The sequence below is a fragment of the Cebus imitator genome, unplaced genomic scaffold (genome assembly GCF_001604975.1).
Source record: "Cebus imitator isolate Cc_AM_T3 unplaced genomic scaffold, Cebus_imitator-1.0 Scaffold477, whole genome shotgun sequence".
Taxonomy (NCBI): domain Eukaryota; kingdom Metazoa; phylum Chordata; class Mammalia; order Primates; family Cebidae; genus Cebus; species Cebus imitator.
The window spans coordinates 753,364-772,738 of record NW_016107792.1 but is presented as its reverse complement, the minus strand read 5'-3'; the positions used below and the strand labels follow the sequence as shown (position 1 = coordinate 772,738).

The window sequence follows — 19,375 nt, the reverse complement described above, 5'->3', positions numbered from 1 at the left end:
ATAAGATACATAGCAACCACCATTTCTGCAACACTTACTACATATCAGGGCTATGCTAGGCACTATAATAATATATCTCACTTAATTCTCACAACAATCCCAATGAGATAGATACTTCGTCCTCATTTTGTAGACAAAGAAACTCAGGATTCAAGAGAATAAATACTTTTCCTAGGTAAATTTAGCTAGTAAATGGAAGAACCAGGATTAGAAACCCAGGTATACCATTCTCCAATCCTGCACTCTTCACCCCTTTGGTACAATTGCAAGTAACCAACTATAAATGGAAACCAACTATAAATATTGGAAAACCAACTATAAATACTTTGAAGAGATATAGACAAAGAGTTTTGGGTTTCTGGAAAAGAGAGAAATTCCGGCCAGCTGTGAGAAACAAGGAAAGCTTTGACAAGGAGCCATTTAGGATATAACTGTAGGATGGTTTGTATATTGACAGGTAGGAATGAATAATCAAGATTACAGAATAACATAAGCAGAGACATGAAGATAAAAGTGGAGCATGTTTAGAAACTAATTCTAGTTGGGTTGAAAAATAGAATATGTGTAAGAAAAGTGCTGGTTATTGAGGCTAGAGAGGTGAAAAGCAAGCATATGCAGGAAATTTAGGGAGCTAGTAAAAGTTTTTTAGTCAAAGATTCACTTTAATTAGCAAATATTTATTGCTCATTGTCTATGAGGGAAGTATAAGAACCCAGCTAGAACTTATTAATTGAGAGTAATAGTAAAGCAATTCCCCAATTAAAAAAAAAAAAGTATGTTCTTTGAAAATACCATGTTTTTCTAATGATTCAAATTAAATATATCTCTCTCCAGTATAATTAGATATTTAACATATCAGAAAAAGAAATCGTTTTGTGATTATGTTTTTAGGTCAAAAATAGAAATAAAATTTATCAATCATTGACCCTTCGGGGAAAAATGTATGTATATTTACTAGTATAGAGAATGTTGTGAGGAGGTAGGAGTATGATCAGAGAAGAATGTTTTGAAGAGGCCGATTTGAGACTGCCATTCTAAATTCAGGGGCAATTTGAAGCAAGGCTCTTTTGATATGACCATTTCAAAATTTTTTATAATTATTTTTTCAATACCATGTGATACATACACCAGACATCCCAGACTTTTATCTGATCCTTTACGCATACCTTGTCTTTAAGCCTGCTGCAGAGGGTCAAGGATGATACGATCCTTGTTGTATGTTAACTACTATTTTCATTTCCTTCCCATAGAAGAAAAATTATTTAAATAATTTTTGTTGTTAAGAGAAACTAAAGCAGTTCATATTAACAGTGTTTCCTCTTTTTTTGTTTGTTTTAGATCGTACTTGTAAAGTATGGAATCTCGTAACTGGGCAGGAGATAATGTCACTGGGGGGTCATCCCAACAATGTCGTATCTATAAAATATTGTAATTATACCAGTTTGGTCTTCACTGTATCAACATCTTATATTAAGGTGTGGGATATCAGAGATTCAGCAAAGTGCATTCGAACACTTACGTAAGTAACTTGAAGACAAATAGCATAAAGGATGAATAGCTTTTTTTTTTTTTTTTTTACAAAATATAAGAAAAGAGATGACCATAAATGCGTTTTAATTTTTGTATACCTGTCCACTTCCCAGAGGATATTAAAGTGCTCACAATGAAAAGCACAGATAAAACAAGAGGGGGAGAAACTTGACAAATGATATATAAGGGCCTGGCATTAAACAGAAAAGGATAAGCCATATTTGATCTATGACTAAGTATACATTTAATGTTTTCTCTCTCTCAAATATAAGGTATTAAATTTTCATACTATTTCTTCTTTGATAGAGTTCAATGTTTTATATTACTTGCTTCAAATAACTACCATTCATTGGGAAGTGGCTGAAATCACCATGGTAGGCAGTGAAGAAGAACTTACAACCTTTAATTAATAGTGATTGAAAAGCTGAGAGTGTTTTTTAAGGACTGAGACTGCTTTGGTGTGAGCACAAATTTCATAACTGCAGGTTATATTGAATAATTGGAGGATGAATTTGTTTTTTTTCTGTGCTCATTATTGTATTTGTCTTTAAAAGTGTAGAACAAGTGATTCTTTTTGCTGTGATATTAATGAATTATTTTAATAATTGAAGTTGATGTAAACTCTCATCATTTAAATGAGAGCAGGGAACATAAGAAAGGTTAATTTTTACTAATTTGTAGAGGTAGTTGAGAATATTAACCTTTAAGTGCTGTTTTGTAATTTGAGAACAACTTTGCTATTCTTTGTACAGAATACAAGTCTTGAAAATCTTGTAGACAAATAATACTATGTAGCATGTTAAGATATATCTTGAGCTAGAAATTTAACAATTCAATTGAATCACTAAAGTTAAATTTGAAAAGATTGATTATGGCTTAATATTTTAGAAGTTAGCTAAGAAAATGTTTCAAAATTAAAAAAAAAGAAAAAAAACTTCACCTAGAATTTATCTGAAGAAACAGACATAAGCTATGTTTAAGGCCTTAGCACATCATAGATACTCCATCTATGATCATGTTAAAGTAAGTGAAAACTGCAAATAATTAAAAAGGCCTTCATTGTCTTTAATCCAGAAAGGCAATTGTATATTGTATATTCTTATATACAAAAGGGATATTGGTAAGCCTGGCCAGGGGCTTCTGGAAGCTGCAGGAAAATCAATTGCTTTTGTGGCAATGCATCATTTGTTGATTTTTTTTTTTTTTTGAGACGGAGCCTCCGTCTGTCATCCAGTCTGGAATGCAGTAGTGTGATCTTAGCTCACTACAACTCTCACCTCCTGGGTTCAAGAGATTCTCCTGCCTCAGCCTCCTAAGTAGCTGGGATTACAGGCATGCACCACCATGCCCAGCTAATTTTTGTGTTTTTAGTAGAGAAGGAGTTTCATCATTTGGCCAGGCTGGTCTTGAACTCCTGACCTTAGATGATGCACCTGCCTCAGCCTCCCAAAGTGCTGGGATTATAGGCATGAGCCACCATGCCTGGCAATTTGTTGATTTTTTTTTTTTTTTTTTTTTTTTTAATAATTTTTTTTTTTTTTTTTTTTTTTTTTTTTTTATTTTTAACATATGATCTTTCTGAAAGATATTTTAGTCCTTCCTAATTCAGGGCTTGGAATTACTAGTATTATAACAGACATACCAATTAAGAGTTTTAAACCATGTAATCTTGTTTTATTAATTCATTTTTTCACTTACAAAATATTTATTTATATGCACTAACTCTGTGTTATGTGCTGTGCTAGGTACTATGCATATAGTGACAAAAAGACACAGTTCTTCTTGTTGCCTACAGCCAGGTTCCTGGGAATCCAAGGAATTCTAAGCCAAACTCAAGTCCAGAAATGTGACTTTTTTTCTTTGTTTGTATCTCTTAAGGTCTTCAGGTCAAGTTACTCTTGGAGACTCTTGTTCTGCAAGTACCAGTCGAACAGTAGCTATTCCTTCTGGAGAGAACCAGATCAATCAAATTGCCCTAAACCCAACAGGCACCTTCCTCTATGCTGCTTCTGGAAATGCTGTCAGGATGTGGGATCTTAAAAGGTAGATATTTTTAAGAAAACATACCTCTTGCTATGGCAAATACAACTTCAGACGGTAATAACATCAATGCACGTGAAATCCAATTTTCATGACCCCAGAAGTTAATGTAAAATCATAGGCTATTTTATTCAGCATGGTACTTCTAAATGTCTCTTGTGTCTTTATTAGCAAACTAACAATTTTCTCTTTTTTAAATCTCCATTGCTGGGGAAAATAAGTATATAGAGGAAAAATAAAATTAAAACATTACGATCTCTTAATATTTGCCTGGAAGTCATGTTGTTTACTAGGAAGAGGCCAACATTCTCATCCTAGTTTCACCAGTACTCTTTTTTATTTTTCTTTTTTGATTCGCTTTTTTTTTTAATTGTACTTTAGGTTCTGGGGTATATGTGCAGATCATGCAGGATTGTTGCATAGGTGCATACGTGGCAATGTGGTTTGTTGCCTCCATCCCCCCGTCAACTATATCTGGCATTTCTCCCCATGTTATCCCTCCCCAACCTTCTCACCCCCCCAACTGTCCCTCCCCCCCCCCACATACCCTAGTGTGTGATGCTCCTCTCCCTGTGTCCATGTATTCTCATTGTTCAACACCTGCCTATGAGTGAGAACATGTGGTGTTTGATTTTCTATTCTTGTGTCAGTTTGCTGCGAATGATGGTTTCTAGATTTATCTATGTCCCTACAAAGGACATGAACTCATCATTTTTTATGGCTGCATAGTATTCTGTGGTGTATATGTGCCACGTTTTCCTTGTCCAGTCTATCATCACTGGGCATTTGGGTTGATTCCAGGTCTTTGCTATTGTAAACAGTGCTGCAATGAACATATGTGTGCATGTGTCTTTATAATAGAACTATTTATAATCCTTTGGATATATACCCAGTAATGGGATTGCTGGGTCAAATGGAATTTCTATTTCTAGGTCCTTGAGGAAGCACCACACTATCTTCCACAGTGGTTGATCTAATTTAAGCTCCCAGCAACAGTGTAAAAGTGTTCCTATTTCTCCACATCCTCTCCAGCTTCTGTTGTCTCCAGATTTTTTAATGGTTGCTATTCTAACTGGTGTGAGATGGTATCTCAATGTGGTTTTGATTTGCATTTCTCTAATAACCAGTGATGATGAGCATTTTTTCATATATTTGTTGGCCTCATATATGTCTTCTTTTGAAAAGTGTCTTTTCATATCCTTCACCCACTTTTGAATGGGGTTGTTTGTTTTGTTCTTGTAAATCTGTTTTAGTTCTTTGTAGATTCTGGATATTAGCCCTTGTCAGATGGGTAGATGGCAAAAATTTTTTTCCCATTCTGTTGGTTGCCAATTCACTCTAATCATTGTTTCTTTTGCTGTATAGAAGCTCTGGAGTTTAATTAGATCCTGTTTGTCTATTTTGGCTTTTGTTGCCAATGCTTTTGGTGTTTTAGTCATGAAGTCCTTGCCTATGCCTATGTCCTGAATGGTTTTGCCTAAGTTTTCTTCTAGGGTTTTTATGGTGTTAGGTCTTATATTTAAGTCTTTAATCCATCTGGAGGTAATTTTAGTGTGAGGTGTCAGGAAGAGTTCCAGTTTCTGCTTTCTGCACCCTGCTAATCAGTTATCCCAACACCATTTATCAAACAGGGAATCCTATCCCCATTGCTTTTGTCAGGTTTGTCAAAGATCAAATGGTTGTAGATGTGTGGCGTTGCCTCCAAGGCCTCTGTTCTGTTCCATTGGTCTGTATCTCTGTTTTGGTACCAGTACCATGCTGTTTTGATTACTGTAGCCTTGTAGTATAGTTTGAAGTCAGGTAGTGTGATGCCTCCAGCTTTGTTCTTTTTACTTAGGATTGCCTTGGCTATGTAGGCTCTCTTTTGGTTCTATATGAAGTTTAAGGTGGTTTTTTCCAGATCTGTCAAGAAGGTCATTGGTAGCTTGATGGGGATAGCGTTGAATCTATAAATAAGGGATGCTGCCGGTTTCTTTTTCTGTTATTTTCATCCCAGAAGGGTACCTGCTATATTTCAGCCTGAACTCTCCTTTATGAGCTGTCTTTGTGCGTATATGGGGTCAGGGAGCTGCTTGAGGAGACAATCTGTCTTATATAGGAGCTCAAGTGCTGTGCTGGGAACTCCATTGTTTCATTGCATGCAGAGCAGCTGGGCACATACATTTAAGTCTGCTGCAGCTGAACTCATAACCACCTCTTTTCCTAGGTACTCTGTCCTAGGAAGGTCGGGCTTTGTTTATAATTTCCTGACAGGCTGCTGCCTTTTTTCAAAGATGCCCTGCCCAGCACGGAGATAGTCTAGTCACAGTCTGCCAGCTGAGGTGTTGCTGAGCTGCTCTGGGCTCCGCCCACCTGCTGTGTGAACTTCCTTGAGGTGTTGTTTAAAGAGGTACAGTTAGAACTGCCTCGGTATTGATGGACTGCCTCAGTAGCGGTGGACACCCTTCCCCCAATGGAGCTGGAGTTTCTGTGCACCAATCCTCGGCACCGGCTGAAACAGCCAGGCTGGAAACTTGTGGTGCTTTTCAGCCTGGGAAACTCTTGGTCTGTGGGCAGTGAAAACTCATTTGGAAATGCGGTGATCACACACATTCTCGCTGGGAACTGCACTCCAGAGCTGTTCCTATTTGGCCATCGTGGATCAGTATCCCAGTACTCTTGACAGAATTATTTTTTGCAACATTATTTAAACCTCTTATATCTTAAATTTTTTCATTTATAAAATTAATTTAACAACTTTGGGCATAAAGTCCTCACAGAAATTTTGTGAATATAAAATGAAATATATGTAAACTATGAAGTATTAAGATGAAATAGTTAAAAAGAAAAAAATGATAAAACTTAAGGCATTACATCTTTTATTTGATTTTTATTTGCTATGAAGTATGAGCTTTTTTCCTTTAGTTGAGTGTTTATGTTAGCTTGTTTTCTTAAAAGTTCCTAAAAGTTTGGCAGCAGTGAACAATCACTTATTAGTTAACAAGTATTTATTCAACCCAATGATGTTAGGCTTTGAACCAATTGCCTGGTGAGTCCTGGGAAAAAAGACAGAGCAAAACAAATGTGGCTGGTGTTGAACTCCTGGGCTCAAAAGCTCCTGCCACCTAAGCCTCTCAAAGTGCTGGAATTACAGGCAGGAGCCACCATGCCCAGCCTAGATTTACCTTCTTAGAACTCATCTTATAATGGAAGATAAAGGCCATTGAATAGACTATTACAGGATTCTTAGTAAGGTTTCCAATTCAGGTAATAAAAGGTGCCTGTCATCCAGAAGGGATTTTCCAGTGGTAAATCAAATGGATGTTTTTTTGAAAAGCTTTGAGAAAAACTAGTGTTGTAATTTGTAACATTTAAAATATGTTAAAGTATGACTGACAAAGTATAATAAACATAATTTATAGATTAGCTAAGAGAGAAGCCATGGTCCTAAATACTATATAAGCAATAAAATGTAGAAAATTGAAAACAATGCTTTTTTTTTTTAAGAAAATGAGAAAAGAGGTGAGGACTTGGTTTATTCTTGAAGATATTGAATTTGATTCATAGTAAGAGCACCTTAGAAGAAATAGTCAAAATCATGACATAAGACAAGAAAAGATACCAGCTTTTGAAAATATTTTGTACTTTTTAATTTGCTGAAAAGTTTGGTTCTTGGAAAGCTGGTTGTTTTCAGCAACATATTAATAATTAAATGTAGCTCTTAACAAAGGAACTAAGAGAATAGTTTTCAAGAAACTGTAATATTTTAGAAGCTAGACAAATGTCTTTATTCCAGCAGGTTGGTTTGAAGCAGGACTGTGAAATAATGGTTCATTGTTACCCTCTGACAACTGACAGCATACAGTTTTCTATCAGCTGCATAGCTGTCCTGGTCATTTTCATATCTTTATAATAATTGATGAAATGGACCACTTATTTTCTGATATATTTATCTACACATATACATAGATAAATAGGTGATGTATGTGCACTTACGTATATTTGCAAAAATGTGTGTGTAATAAAATAATTTTACTTCCTCAGTATTGTTACTAATTTTGTAATTACATCAGTAATATTGTCAGTTTATTTGAAATTCAAATTGGACCTAATCAGTTGTATGCTTAACACATATTCAGACATTTAACAGATTAACGTTTAGGGGGATTTAGGTTGGAGTTAAAAACTAATCATTTTTTTAGATTTCTGATTTTTTGCTTGCTTAAATGACATTAGTCAGCTTTGGAATAACTTATGACTCTCCCTGCTTGCATCGTAGATTATATTAGTTTTGACTAATTTGAACAGAGTTCTGTAGAGGTGGAGCTAAAATGAAAAATGCTGGTGATGCACACCTGTTAAGTGCCAGTTACTGGGGAAGCTGAGGTGGGAGGATTGCTTGAGGCCAGGAGATTGAGACTGCAGTGCACCATGATCATCCCTGTGAATAGTCACTGCACTTCAGCCTGGCAACATAATGAGACTCCATCTTTCTTTTTCTTTTTCTTTTTTTTTTTTTTTTGAGGTGAGGTCTTGCTCTGTTGCCCAGGCTGGAGTGCAGTGGCTCGATCTTGGCTCACTGCAATATCTACCTCTTGGGTTCAGTTGATTCTTCTGCCTCAGCCTCCTGAGTAGCTGAGATTATAGGCACCCGCCACCATACCCAGCTAATTTTTGTATTTTTAGTAGAGATGGGGCATATGATGTTGGCCAGGCTGGTCTTGAACTGCTGACCAGGTGATCTGCCCGCCTCGGCTCCCAAAGTGCTGGGATTACAGGCGTGAGCCACTGTGCCCAGCCCAAGACCCTATCTCTAAACATGTAAAATGAAAAAAAAAGTCAACTATTTTATGAAAGAATGTAGATTGTTTATGTTAAGGCTTAATCCCGTCATACTAAGAAGTATTTTTAAGTGAAACTTTTTTATTTTTATTTTTAAAGGTTTCAGTCTACAGGAAAGTTAACAGGACACCTAGGCCCTGTTATGTGCCTTACTGTGGATCAGATTTCCAATGGACAAGATCTAATCATCACTGGCTCCAAGGATCATTACATCAAAGATTCATAATCTTGGGTATTTTTATAGTAGTGTTAATCATAATGAATATTAAAACAGTAAATGTTCATCAGTTGAATTTTTCTAGATTATATTCATCTATTAAATGATAATTTTGAAGTATTCAGATTCATCTAGACGTCTTTCTCTTATTTTTCCTTTTCTAGTACTTGCTTTTTCTTTTTAATCTTTTCTTCATTCATAGTTAGGGATTTTATTGTCTTATTAGTCATGTATTCTCATTTTTCATAAAGAAAGATTGGGAACAATTTTAAAGCTCTTTTAGCTCAGTCTTCCAACTCATATATGAGTCTCATTGTCATGATCTTTTATCCTGAAAATATTATGATCTTCAGAATTTTATGAAATTATCAGGTAAGGTAAGGAAAGATGCATAGTTTGATTCTAAAAATGTTAAATTTAAGTGTTAAATGAAATACTAATAGAGGACATTCACATGGCCAGAAGGCCATTAGAAACTTAAGTTTAGAGTTCAAGATAAGTTGTGACTAGAGATATAGGTTTGGGAGCCATTCAAAGTGAAGCAGATGTTTAAGAAGTTAAGAAATGATGATGTGCCCAAGGTGGAGAGAACTTGACTGAGAACTTCTTGGAGAATACCTCTAAAAACCAACAAGAAGAAAGTAAGAAAGAGAGGTAGGAAGACTAAAAGGACTCATTCTAGAAACCTTGATTAAGAAATGAGAGATGAGTTAATGACTTGAAATTAGAATGGTTAAGAAAAGGGGGTTTTTTACTCTAGAGAATTGAACATATTTATGTACTTAGGAAATGGGCTTAGTGGAGAGGGAATGAGTGAAGAGAAAACTGAAGTGGTGGCAATTGATGGAGTTGGAAGGAGGAGTTAGATTATAGATGTGGACATTGGAAAGAAGTAAGTATACTTTAGCCTCTGATAAAGAAGGGAAGGATAAGAAGTTTGAAGATAAAAAGAAGCTTTTAGAATGGAGGAGAGTGTCTAAAAAGTTTGATTACCCTAGCCTTTTCAGGAAAGCACAAGGTTATGGGCTAAGAGACATGAGGGAAACTGAGGAAAGTGAAAAGGCTTTGAACAGCAACTTTGGGGAATTGGAAATGACCTCCAGGACTGCAGAGTTACCTAATAATCATTAAATAATAACCATACTGTTTATTTGAATTTCAACTGGATTGATATGTAATATTTTTATTATTGAACATATCATTTGTACACTTGTACATGAAAATTCTGGCTTCCTCTTTTAAAAGCCTACAGACGCAATGCATGTAACATGCAAGCAACAGTAGTATGAAAGAAAGGGCACAGGTTTATCCTCAGTTGTCATTCATGCCAGATTAGTTTAATTAATAAAACATACATAACAACAAATAACAAAACAATAATTAAGAGCTGGTGCCATGATGCATGCAGCAGCTTGGGAGGTTGAGGTAAGAGAATCTCTTGAGCCTGAAGTTAAAGGTTAAGTGCAGTATGATTGCATCTGTGAATAAGAACAGCACTCCAGTCTGGGAAACATAGTGAGGCCTCATCTCAAAATAAGTAAATAAATAAAATGAATAAAAAGAAAAAATTTAACAAACCAGAGACAATAGGTAACAAAACAGATCATGTCTGATGAACATATATGTGTGTTTCTAGGAATGTACAAATATTGGTGTTTCCTTGCAATTGAAATAGGATAACTACTTTGTTTCTACTTTTTTAGATGTTTGATGTTACTGAAGGAGCTCTTGGGACTGTGAGTCCTACCCACAATTTTGAACCCCCTCATTATGATGGCATAGAAGCACTAACCATTCAAGGGGATAACCTATTTAGTGGGTCTAGAGATAATGGAATCAAGAAATGGGACTTAACTCAAAAAGACCTTCTTCAGGTAATTCAGAACCTTTTCATGATATAGAGTGGGCATTTCAACACAATTCTGTAGCCTATAGAAGAACTTGAAGAGCATCCATGTAGATTTTTATTGTTTAGGGATAATATTAATCAGGCTTTCCTTAAAGAATGTTTCATTCTCCCCAGAGTTCTTCACTGGGAGAAAGGAAACATTTAACATTGAGTAATACCTGCTAGATAAGAGAAGTAGAGACGGTCATAAGAGTTGAAAGATCTAGGGTTGCTCCATGCATGTGTTTATTAAATAAAATCAGCCTGGGAGTAGTGCAGTTGCAGTTTCTCATTTTGTTTTGCTTTTGTTTTAGGTACACGTATTCCAAAGAGTTCCAAGTTTAGCTAAAGTCAAGAGTAATATAAATAATTCCTTATCTATAAGAGCATTTGCATGCCTCCAAGAGTGGTGGGTCTCTCATTTCCCACAAAATGATAGTTGGGTTGAAGTGATGTGTCAGTAAATTCAAATATTGGTGTCTTTTCTTAAAATTCCCTGGAAAAGAAATTAGTTAAAAGATGAAATTATTTTCAATTTCAAGTTATATATGAAATATATATGTATGGGTATGTATATGTTGTAGTTGCTACTACTTTCCTGCTTGTAATCAGATAAAAACCAAACAAACAAGTAACATAAATATTAAAAGAAAAAAATTGACAATAGATGCATATACAATGTTGCATTCAAAGGCCTTTTTATAAACATACATTCATGATTATAATTTTATATTGCACATATAAATACATTTATGCATGAAGTACAGTCATATAGTCTGATCTTATAATTATTGTTTACTCATCATAAAATATATAGATTATCTCTGGTCTTCTGCAGAAATCTTCAGGTCTCTATATTCTCTATCGGAAGTTGAAACTAGTGATATTATGGGCCAGTCCTTATAGTCCACAAACCAGGTTGCAGTTTTCAAACTTGCTTTATTTAATACATTTTGGAGAAAGGTAAGATATTTACTGTCCATGAAGAGGATGTGATGCTGGAAAATTCTATAAACTTTCAGGGTCTTTTACATTGTGTAGATTATTAATGTAATAGCTTTTAAATACTGTTAACAATGATGAAAATTAGTGAGGCAAGTTGGAAAGCAAATTACACATTTATTTCTTTAAATCACTAAGAGTGATTGCAAAGAAAATGAACTTTCTCCAGGCAATTCCAAATATTAAGTTATGGCAATAAAATGTTTTTCAGTTTATTTTCATGTGAAAATGTAAGTTTGGAAGCTCCCCTTAAGCTGCCAATTTCATTTTTTTTCTTTTAGCAAGTTCCAAATGCGCATAAGGATTGGGTCTGTGCCCTGGGAGTGGTGCCAGATCACCCAGTTTTGCTCAGTGGCTGCAGAGGGGGCATTTTGAAAGTCTGGAACATGGACACTTTTATGCCAGTTGGAGAGATGAAGGGTCATGATAGCCCTATCAATGCCATATGTGTTAATTCCACCCACATTTTTACTGCAGCTGAGTAAGTTTTCTTATGTGATTTTTCTCTATATTGGTTGTTTGTGTTTAGATTTAACAAATATGTTGTAAATATCTAGAAACATTGAATTGAACAAAACCCCTTTAATCATTCTAATGTCTGTTTTATGATGTCTTATTTACATTTTCTGATGTACACTGTGGGCACTGAATTTAGGCACCCCAGGTTACATGACAATACTGTTACTCCTGTATTAGTACTCTGCTTACTATAGGAAATGTGCTGTCACATGGTTCCTTGATGATTTTGACTTTTAGAAAATAATGACTGATTTTTAAAGAGTTTTATTTTCAGAAAGGCAATAAAATTGCCATTCTTCATATTTAGAACAAATATTTAAAAACTCTCTGTGCTTCCTTTTCCCTTTAAAGTATAAGTACATTGTAATAACATATGCCTCCTCCCGCTTGTGGATGGCTGGATTGATTGACTCATTTGCTCATTCACAATGAATCTCCTAAGTGTTGTGCATTGTTCCAGACTCCTGGGAATAGGGCAGTGAACAAAACAGATTCCAGCCCCAGTTTATATTCTTATGAGAAGAAATGAAAAATACATTAAGTAGAATGTGTTAGATGGTGACAAGTGCAGTGGTGAAAAATAAAAGAGAGAAAGGAGATGGGATTTTCTTAGGGCAGGGCTTACGGAATAGGGCGGTCAGTGATGGCCTCATGGAGAAAGTGACATTTAAGATACTTGAAGGAGGTAGAAAGATGTTGTAATTGTAAAATGTCATTATATATAAATGACATTATATATAGTACACACATATATATGTGTATATATGTACTTTGAAAAGGAAAGCCTATGTATTATAATGTTAGGTATAGGTCTCATTCAAATAAAACATAATTTCTTATGAATATCTACCTAAAACACCTCCCAATTTTGTTTGTGTACTGTTTATATCTATTTAATTTGAGCACTGCCTATGCGTGAACAACCTGATTTTATTTTGAAGCCTCTACTTTATTTCTGTGTCATTTCTTTTTATTTGTGCTGTTTCTATTAAATCTCTCTTTTCATTTAGATTTACTTTTGTCTTTAAGGTGCATCAGAGCCAATTTATTTTGTTTTTCTAAGGTGCTTTTGTTTGATGCTTCATTGATGCAGTTTCCAAGATGCATTACTTTCTGAAAAGTCATCACTTTTGCTTATTTCTTTGAAAACTTGTTGTGTCCTTGAAAATGTACTGGATATAACAATACTACTCAAAGCTGTGGGACACCCAATATAAGACTTAGTATTGTGTATCAGTGGGGCCTGCGGATTGATATATAATGCAGTTGTACTTACTTATCTTCCATGACATGGTCTCAGTTTTGAAGAGCTAAACATTTTTTATTAACTTTTATTTTAGGTTCAGGGGCACATGTGCAGTTTTTTTATATGGGTAAACTTTTGTCACCGGTGTTTGTCATTCAGATTATTTCATTATCCAGGTACTAAGCCCAGTACCCAATAGTTACTTTTTCTGCTCCTCTCTCTCCTCCCAACTCCACCCTCAAGTAGGCCCCAGTGTCCGTTGTTCCCTTTTTTGTATCTATGAGTTCTCGTCATTTAGCTCCCATTTATAAGTGAGAACATGTGATATTTGGTTTTCTGTTTCTGTATTAGTTTGCTAAGAATAATGGCCACCAGCTCAATCCATGTTCCCACAAAATACATGATCTCATTTATTTTTATGGTTGCACAGTATTCCCTGGTATATATGTACCACATTTTCTTTATCCAGTCTGTCATTGATGGACATTTAGGTTGATTCCATGTCTTTGCTATTATGAATAGTGCTGTGATAAACCTTTGTGTGCATGTGACTTTATGGTAGAATGATTTATATTCCTCTGGTATATACCCAGTAAGGAGATTGCTGAGTAAAATGGTAGTTCTGTTTTTAGCTCTTTGAGAAATCGCCACACTGTTTTCCACACCTGTTGAACTACTTTACGCTCCCACCAACAGTATATAAATATTCCTTTTTTTCCACAATCTTGTTGACATCTGTCGTGTTTTGACTTTTCAATAGTAGCCATTTTGACTCATGTGAGATAGTATCTCATTGTAGTTTTGATTTGCATTTCTGTAATAATATTGAGCTTTTTTCATTATGTTAATTAATCACATGTATGTCTTCTTTAGAAAAGAGTCTGTTCATGTCCTTTGTCCACCTTTTAATGGGGTCGTTTGGTTTTTTCCTTGTAAATTTGTTTAAGTTCCTAAGATGCTGGATATTANAAAGTTTGCAAATATTTTCTCCCCTTCTGTAGGTTGTCTGTTTACTCTTGATATTTTATTTTGCTGTGCAGATGAAGAGCTAAACTTTTTCTCAGCTTACTCAGGGTATATCACATGCAAATCTATCTACTACGTATTTTCAAAATCACAGGATATTTAGCCAAGAAAATCAGAAGGACTGTTAAAAAATTAGTTATATTTATTTGCTATTTAATAAATATTTATCTAGTGCTTGCTATGTGAGATGCATTGTTCTAAGTACTTTGTAGACATTAACTCTCATTTAGTGCTTAAAATAACTCTAGAAGTTAAGTATTATTATAATCTCTATTTTACAAGTAGGAGAACTGAGGCCCTTTATACTTATATAGGTAATTTCATCATACCTGTTATTTCTGGATCTGATATCATTGATTTTTCTCATAATTACTGGTCTCATTTTCTTTTTATGTCAAGTAGTATTTTATTAAATGCTAGATATTGTAATATTTCGAGTGTCTCAGTTTTGTTGTTCCTTGTATTCCTTTAAAGAACAACAGGCTTTGTTTATCAGGCAATTAAATTACTTGTGGTTCAGTTTTATGTTTTTAACGCTTGTTTTTGACCTTTGTTAGGTAGGTCTAGAGTAGCCATTACTTAAGGTTAGTTGGCTCTATTAACGAAAGTTTAACTCTTCCTGCAGTTCTGCTGAATGTCCGAGGTGTTCAGTGATATCTCTTGATTATACCTGTTCAGAACCTGAATATTTCATAGCCCTGTATGAACTATGGGAACTTTTTAATATATAGCACCCTGGTAGCTGTTTGTTGTCTGACCTTATAGTTGTACTCTACTCATGTACAATTTAGCATTCAGAGACTTCAGGGGACCCCATGTAGATTTGCTGAGTTCTTTCTCTGCATAGAACTCTCCTCTTCTCTACTTGGTCTTTCTGGACTCCAAAAGACTTTCTGGATTTTGTTTTCTGTCTCTTCAACTAAGTGCTTCTGTGGTTCTCTGTTTGGGCTTCCTCTCCCTGTCCTGTGGTGTGGAAGATGCTTCGAGGCAGATAGCTGGGGCTATCACACAGTTCATCTTTGTTTCCCTTTTCTCCAGGATCACAGCCTCGCACTGCCTGTTGCCCAGTGTCTGAAAACAGCTGCTCCATAAATATTGTCAAGTTTTCTCTTTGTTTACAATAGGAGGGTTAATCTGGTGTGAGTTACTCTGTCATGGATAGTAGCAGAGGTTTAATCATCTCAAACGTATCCAAAATGGAACTCCTGATCTTTTCAAGAAACCTGCTCATTCTGCAGTCTTCTCCATCACAGTTGATGGCTTCTCTGTCATTTTCTGCACTTGGGCCAGAACCTTCCATTCCTCTGCTTCTTTTGTACTCCATATCTAATCCATCATCAAGTCCTGTTAGTCGTACCTTTAACTTATATTTAGAATCTAACCGCTTCTTACCACATCTTTTACTACTTTACCAGATTTAATGATCATCAACTCTTGGATTACTACATAGCCTTCTAAACAAAGTCCTTTGCTCATATGTATTCTACAGGCAACACAAAATCTAGAACAACCCTTTAAAAGCCTAAGTTAGATCATATTCCTTCTCTATTCAAAACCCTACAGTGGTCCTCCATTTCACTTAGAGTTGAGTCCATACTTGATCTTGCCCTCTGCACATCTGTAATTTCCCTTCCTTATCGTCTGGTACCCTCTGGCTTGTTACTTTTCTTGCAACCCCAATAACCTCTTTGCTGGTCCTTGCAGCATTCCAAAGTCACTCCTGTCTGAGGGCATTTGCCCTGGCTGCTCTCTTGGCCTGAAATGATTTTCTCTCAAAGATTCTGACCCTCCAAGTCTTTCTTCCTCAGTAAGAGTATCCTGGCCATTGTATTTAAAATTGTAATATCTTCTATAACCTAACACTTCTGGTCCCCTTTGCTGTGCTCTCCCCCGACTTTTTTCCCCTGTGGCACTAATCACCTTCTAATAAACTGTATAGTTTAATCATTTATTATGGTTTATTGTCTGTCTCCTTTTGCTAGAATATATAATCTACAAAGGCAAAAGGTTTGAACTTTTAAATTTTATTATTATTTTTTAAAAAAGCGCATCCCAAGCATGATTGGCATGTAACATGTTCTCAGTAAACATTTGTTGAGTAAATGGTTGAATGAATAAATGGAATGCTGGAATGGGTGGATAAATGAAAATATTCCATTGCCGTTATCAATGTATGTGTGTTATGTGGGATGGTGAGAAGATAACTGATTAAAATCTAGAAAGCCAGGGTTCTAGTAAAGCTCTCTTCTTTGCTGTGTTGCATTGGCACTCCACTAAACCCTTCTTCCCTTGCAAAGGAATACATAATCTCTGAAGTGCATTTTAACTATTAAATTCTATGGAAACTCCTTCTTATTTTGACTTTGGGTTAATCAGGAAATTGGAAAAAGAAACATTTCTTTAAGCCCTGAGAGATACGTTAAGAAATGTGATTGTCTAATGACTAGTTCCCAGTATTCACCTGCTAGGGCAACAGAAACATGTTTTCTCAGAAATACGTTTTTTCCCTTTTTTTAAAAAATTTCAATTTCAATTAACAATAACTGTGTGTATTTATGGTGCATCAGAATCACTTTTAATCTTCTACACTCTGTGCTAGGTGGGGTATTAGTGTATTTATTAACAGCCTCTTGCTTTTTCTGTAGGCTTATTTGCTGAATTTAACCAAATATAATTCTTCATGACTTCGCCAGATTCACTCACTCCCTAGAAACCCTGCGCCAGCCTCCTCCTTTCCTAGAAGCCTCACTGTGACCTTCAGGCTGTTTTGCCTGAAGACTTCTGACACTATTTCAAATCACATACTGTTTTTTTAAATAATGAGTACAGATCCAGTGTTAAAGAGATAGGGCTCTGGAACAAGACTACCTGGATTCACATCTCAGCTGTGTCATTTACTTTATGATCTGGGCCTCAGTTAGCTCTTTTTGCTAGAACATATAATCTACAAAGGCAAAAGGGGGTCATAGCAATGTTAACTATTGCTAATGGGAGTTAAAGGGAATTAAATGTGTTAATATATGTAAAGGGCACATGTTAACAATGCCTAACTTATAGTAAGCCCTTGATAATACGAGCTGTTACCATTATTAAGGTATATGTTTGCTATACATATAAGACAATGCATATTTGTACTTGCATTTCTTGAAGATCTATGTAGGAAATATTTCCATAAAAAGTAATTATAAGAGCTATTCCTTTATCTTTCTGACCTTGTTCATATATTCATGTTTTATTTTATTTATTATTTTTTTTTTCTGCAGTGATCGAACTGTGAGAATTTGGAAGGCTCGCAATTTGCAAGATGGTCAGATCTCTGACACAGGAGATCTGGGGGAAGATATTGCCAGTAATTAAGCATGAATGAAAATAAGTTGTAAACTGAATGCTGTGATAATACACTGTATGTTCTTTATGGAAAATGTTGTCCTGCACTTATTAGGCAAAATCTTATGAATGGGATTAACTGGAAAATACATTTGAATTCAACTGCTGACTATAAATGATATTCCCATAAAATTGTATACTGTTCTGTGTGCTTAGTTTTAAGATCAACCAATAGATATATATCCTACGATTGATATATTGCTTTATTCGCACTTTTATTGTGGCTGAATTTTTGTGTCTATCTATAAAACACACCTTCAAATTATTTGAATTATAAGATATCTGCTTTTGTGACAGTCAGAAAACACACTTGGAATACAATACAACCCACCGTTAACTCATTCGTATAATCTATTGAAGTGATTTATGTATTTAAATATATTGAAAATGTTAGTCAAATTGTGGTTTGCTTGTCAGATATTTATATCAGTCTATAGAAGGTTCCCAAATTTCAAAGCTCTTTTACTGTAATGGAAAAAAATAAGACATGAGAATATTATTGATGAATTTTCATAAGGTGGAATTGACCTTAATCTACTAACAGAGAAGGGTAAACAGTTTGTGTTAACTGTTGGCATTTACTTGTATTGACCAAAGTTTTGCAGCTCTACTATATTCTGTGCTCAGGACTAAAATGCTGTTAAATTGTTGGTTTTGTTTTTTTAGTGCTGTGCATATATTCTGTGATGGGAATTGTTAATGTCCTAACAGAAATATATTTTGATCTATTTTCCTATGGAGTTGTTTCTATTATCACCATTTAATTTTGTTTTTATTTAATAGTAGTATTTCCTTCCCTTTTATCTAATTTTTTATATGCTGCTAAATATATTTTAAATACACTATGTTTGCAAACTTTGGTAGGTATGATGAGGACTATTACCATCTGTGGTGGGAAAAGCCATGTAAATAGGTAGATTGTATAGAGAGACTATCTTGTGTTGTGCCTGTATGAATTTTTAAAAGCTGTTAATTGGATTTTGCAAAAGGATGTATAATATTTCTTTTGGCTCAGAATATTAATTTGTAAATTAAGTTTAATTTTTATGTAGATGGTATAACATTTGAAAATATTGTCTTAGGTGATTTTTCCCCGTGAAAATATTTGCTTGTAAATGAAAACTTAGCTAGGGCCTAAATAAACATGTTGCTATGAAATTATTTTTACTTTATCGTTCTTTTTCCAAATTGCAAGAGAACGGCCAGTATTTGTAAAACTTTGTTTTATCTTTGTTGACAGAAGAAAGGGCATGTTTTTGGTTATCTGGCAATCCCATATACACTCCTTTCTTTGCTTACTAATGTGAAATATTCTTGAGAATTTTAAATAGTAACCTAATCTTGATGAACCATAGAAACTCACTATTTAAAGCAATTGAGTTCATCTATGTAATTTAGGAATTTGAACATGAATGATAAAACGAAACACAACAAAAAATTCCCGTAAACATTAAGACAGTGGTGACCTTGTTTCTAGAGAATAGAAGGGATGGCTGGTGACTGGCAGGTGTCAGAGCAGATGAGGTGGGAGGGTAGGGCGGATGCTTCTGGGGTCCTTGCAATGCTGTAACTTTTGACCTGGGTCCTAAACATAAGCACTCACTTTCCACATACATGTTAAACTGTACATATATTTCTCTATCTTCTTTTATGTATGTGTTCTATGTTTCATAGCAAAATAATTTTTGAAATAAGTTAA

General features: G+C 35.0%; 1 protein-coding gene across 14 annotated transcripts in view; it reads left to right on the top strand.

The window, feature by feature from the left end:
* The window catches only part of KIF21A (kinesin family member 21A), a 152,836-nt gene extending 133,999 nt beyond the window's left edge, over nt 1-18,837 (top strand). For all 14 annotated transcript variants that reach the window (XM_017512759.1, XM_037732875.1, XM_017512764.1 and 11 more), the window contains 6 exons: nt 1,339-1,519; nt 3,409-3,573; nt 8,491-8,608; nt 10,312-10,482; nt 11,780-11,979; nt 17,553-18,837. In XM_017512759.1, the coding sequence (XP_017368248.1) occupies nt 1,339-1,519; nt 3,409-3,573; nt 8,491-8,608; nt 10,312-10,482; nt 11,780-11,979; nt 17,553-17,646 (929 nt within the window). In that variant the 3' untranslated portion in view covers nt 17,647-18,837. The remainder of the gene's footprint in view (nt 1-1,338; nt 1,520-3,408; nt 3,574-8,490; nt 8,609-10,311; nt 10,483-11,779; nt 11,980-17,552) is intronic.
* The last annotated feature ends 538 nt before the right edge of the window (nt 18,838-19,375 follow it).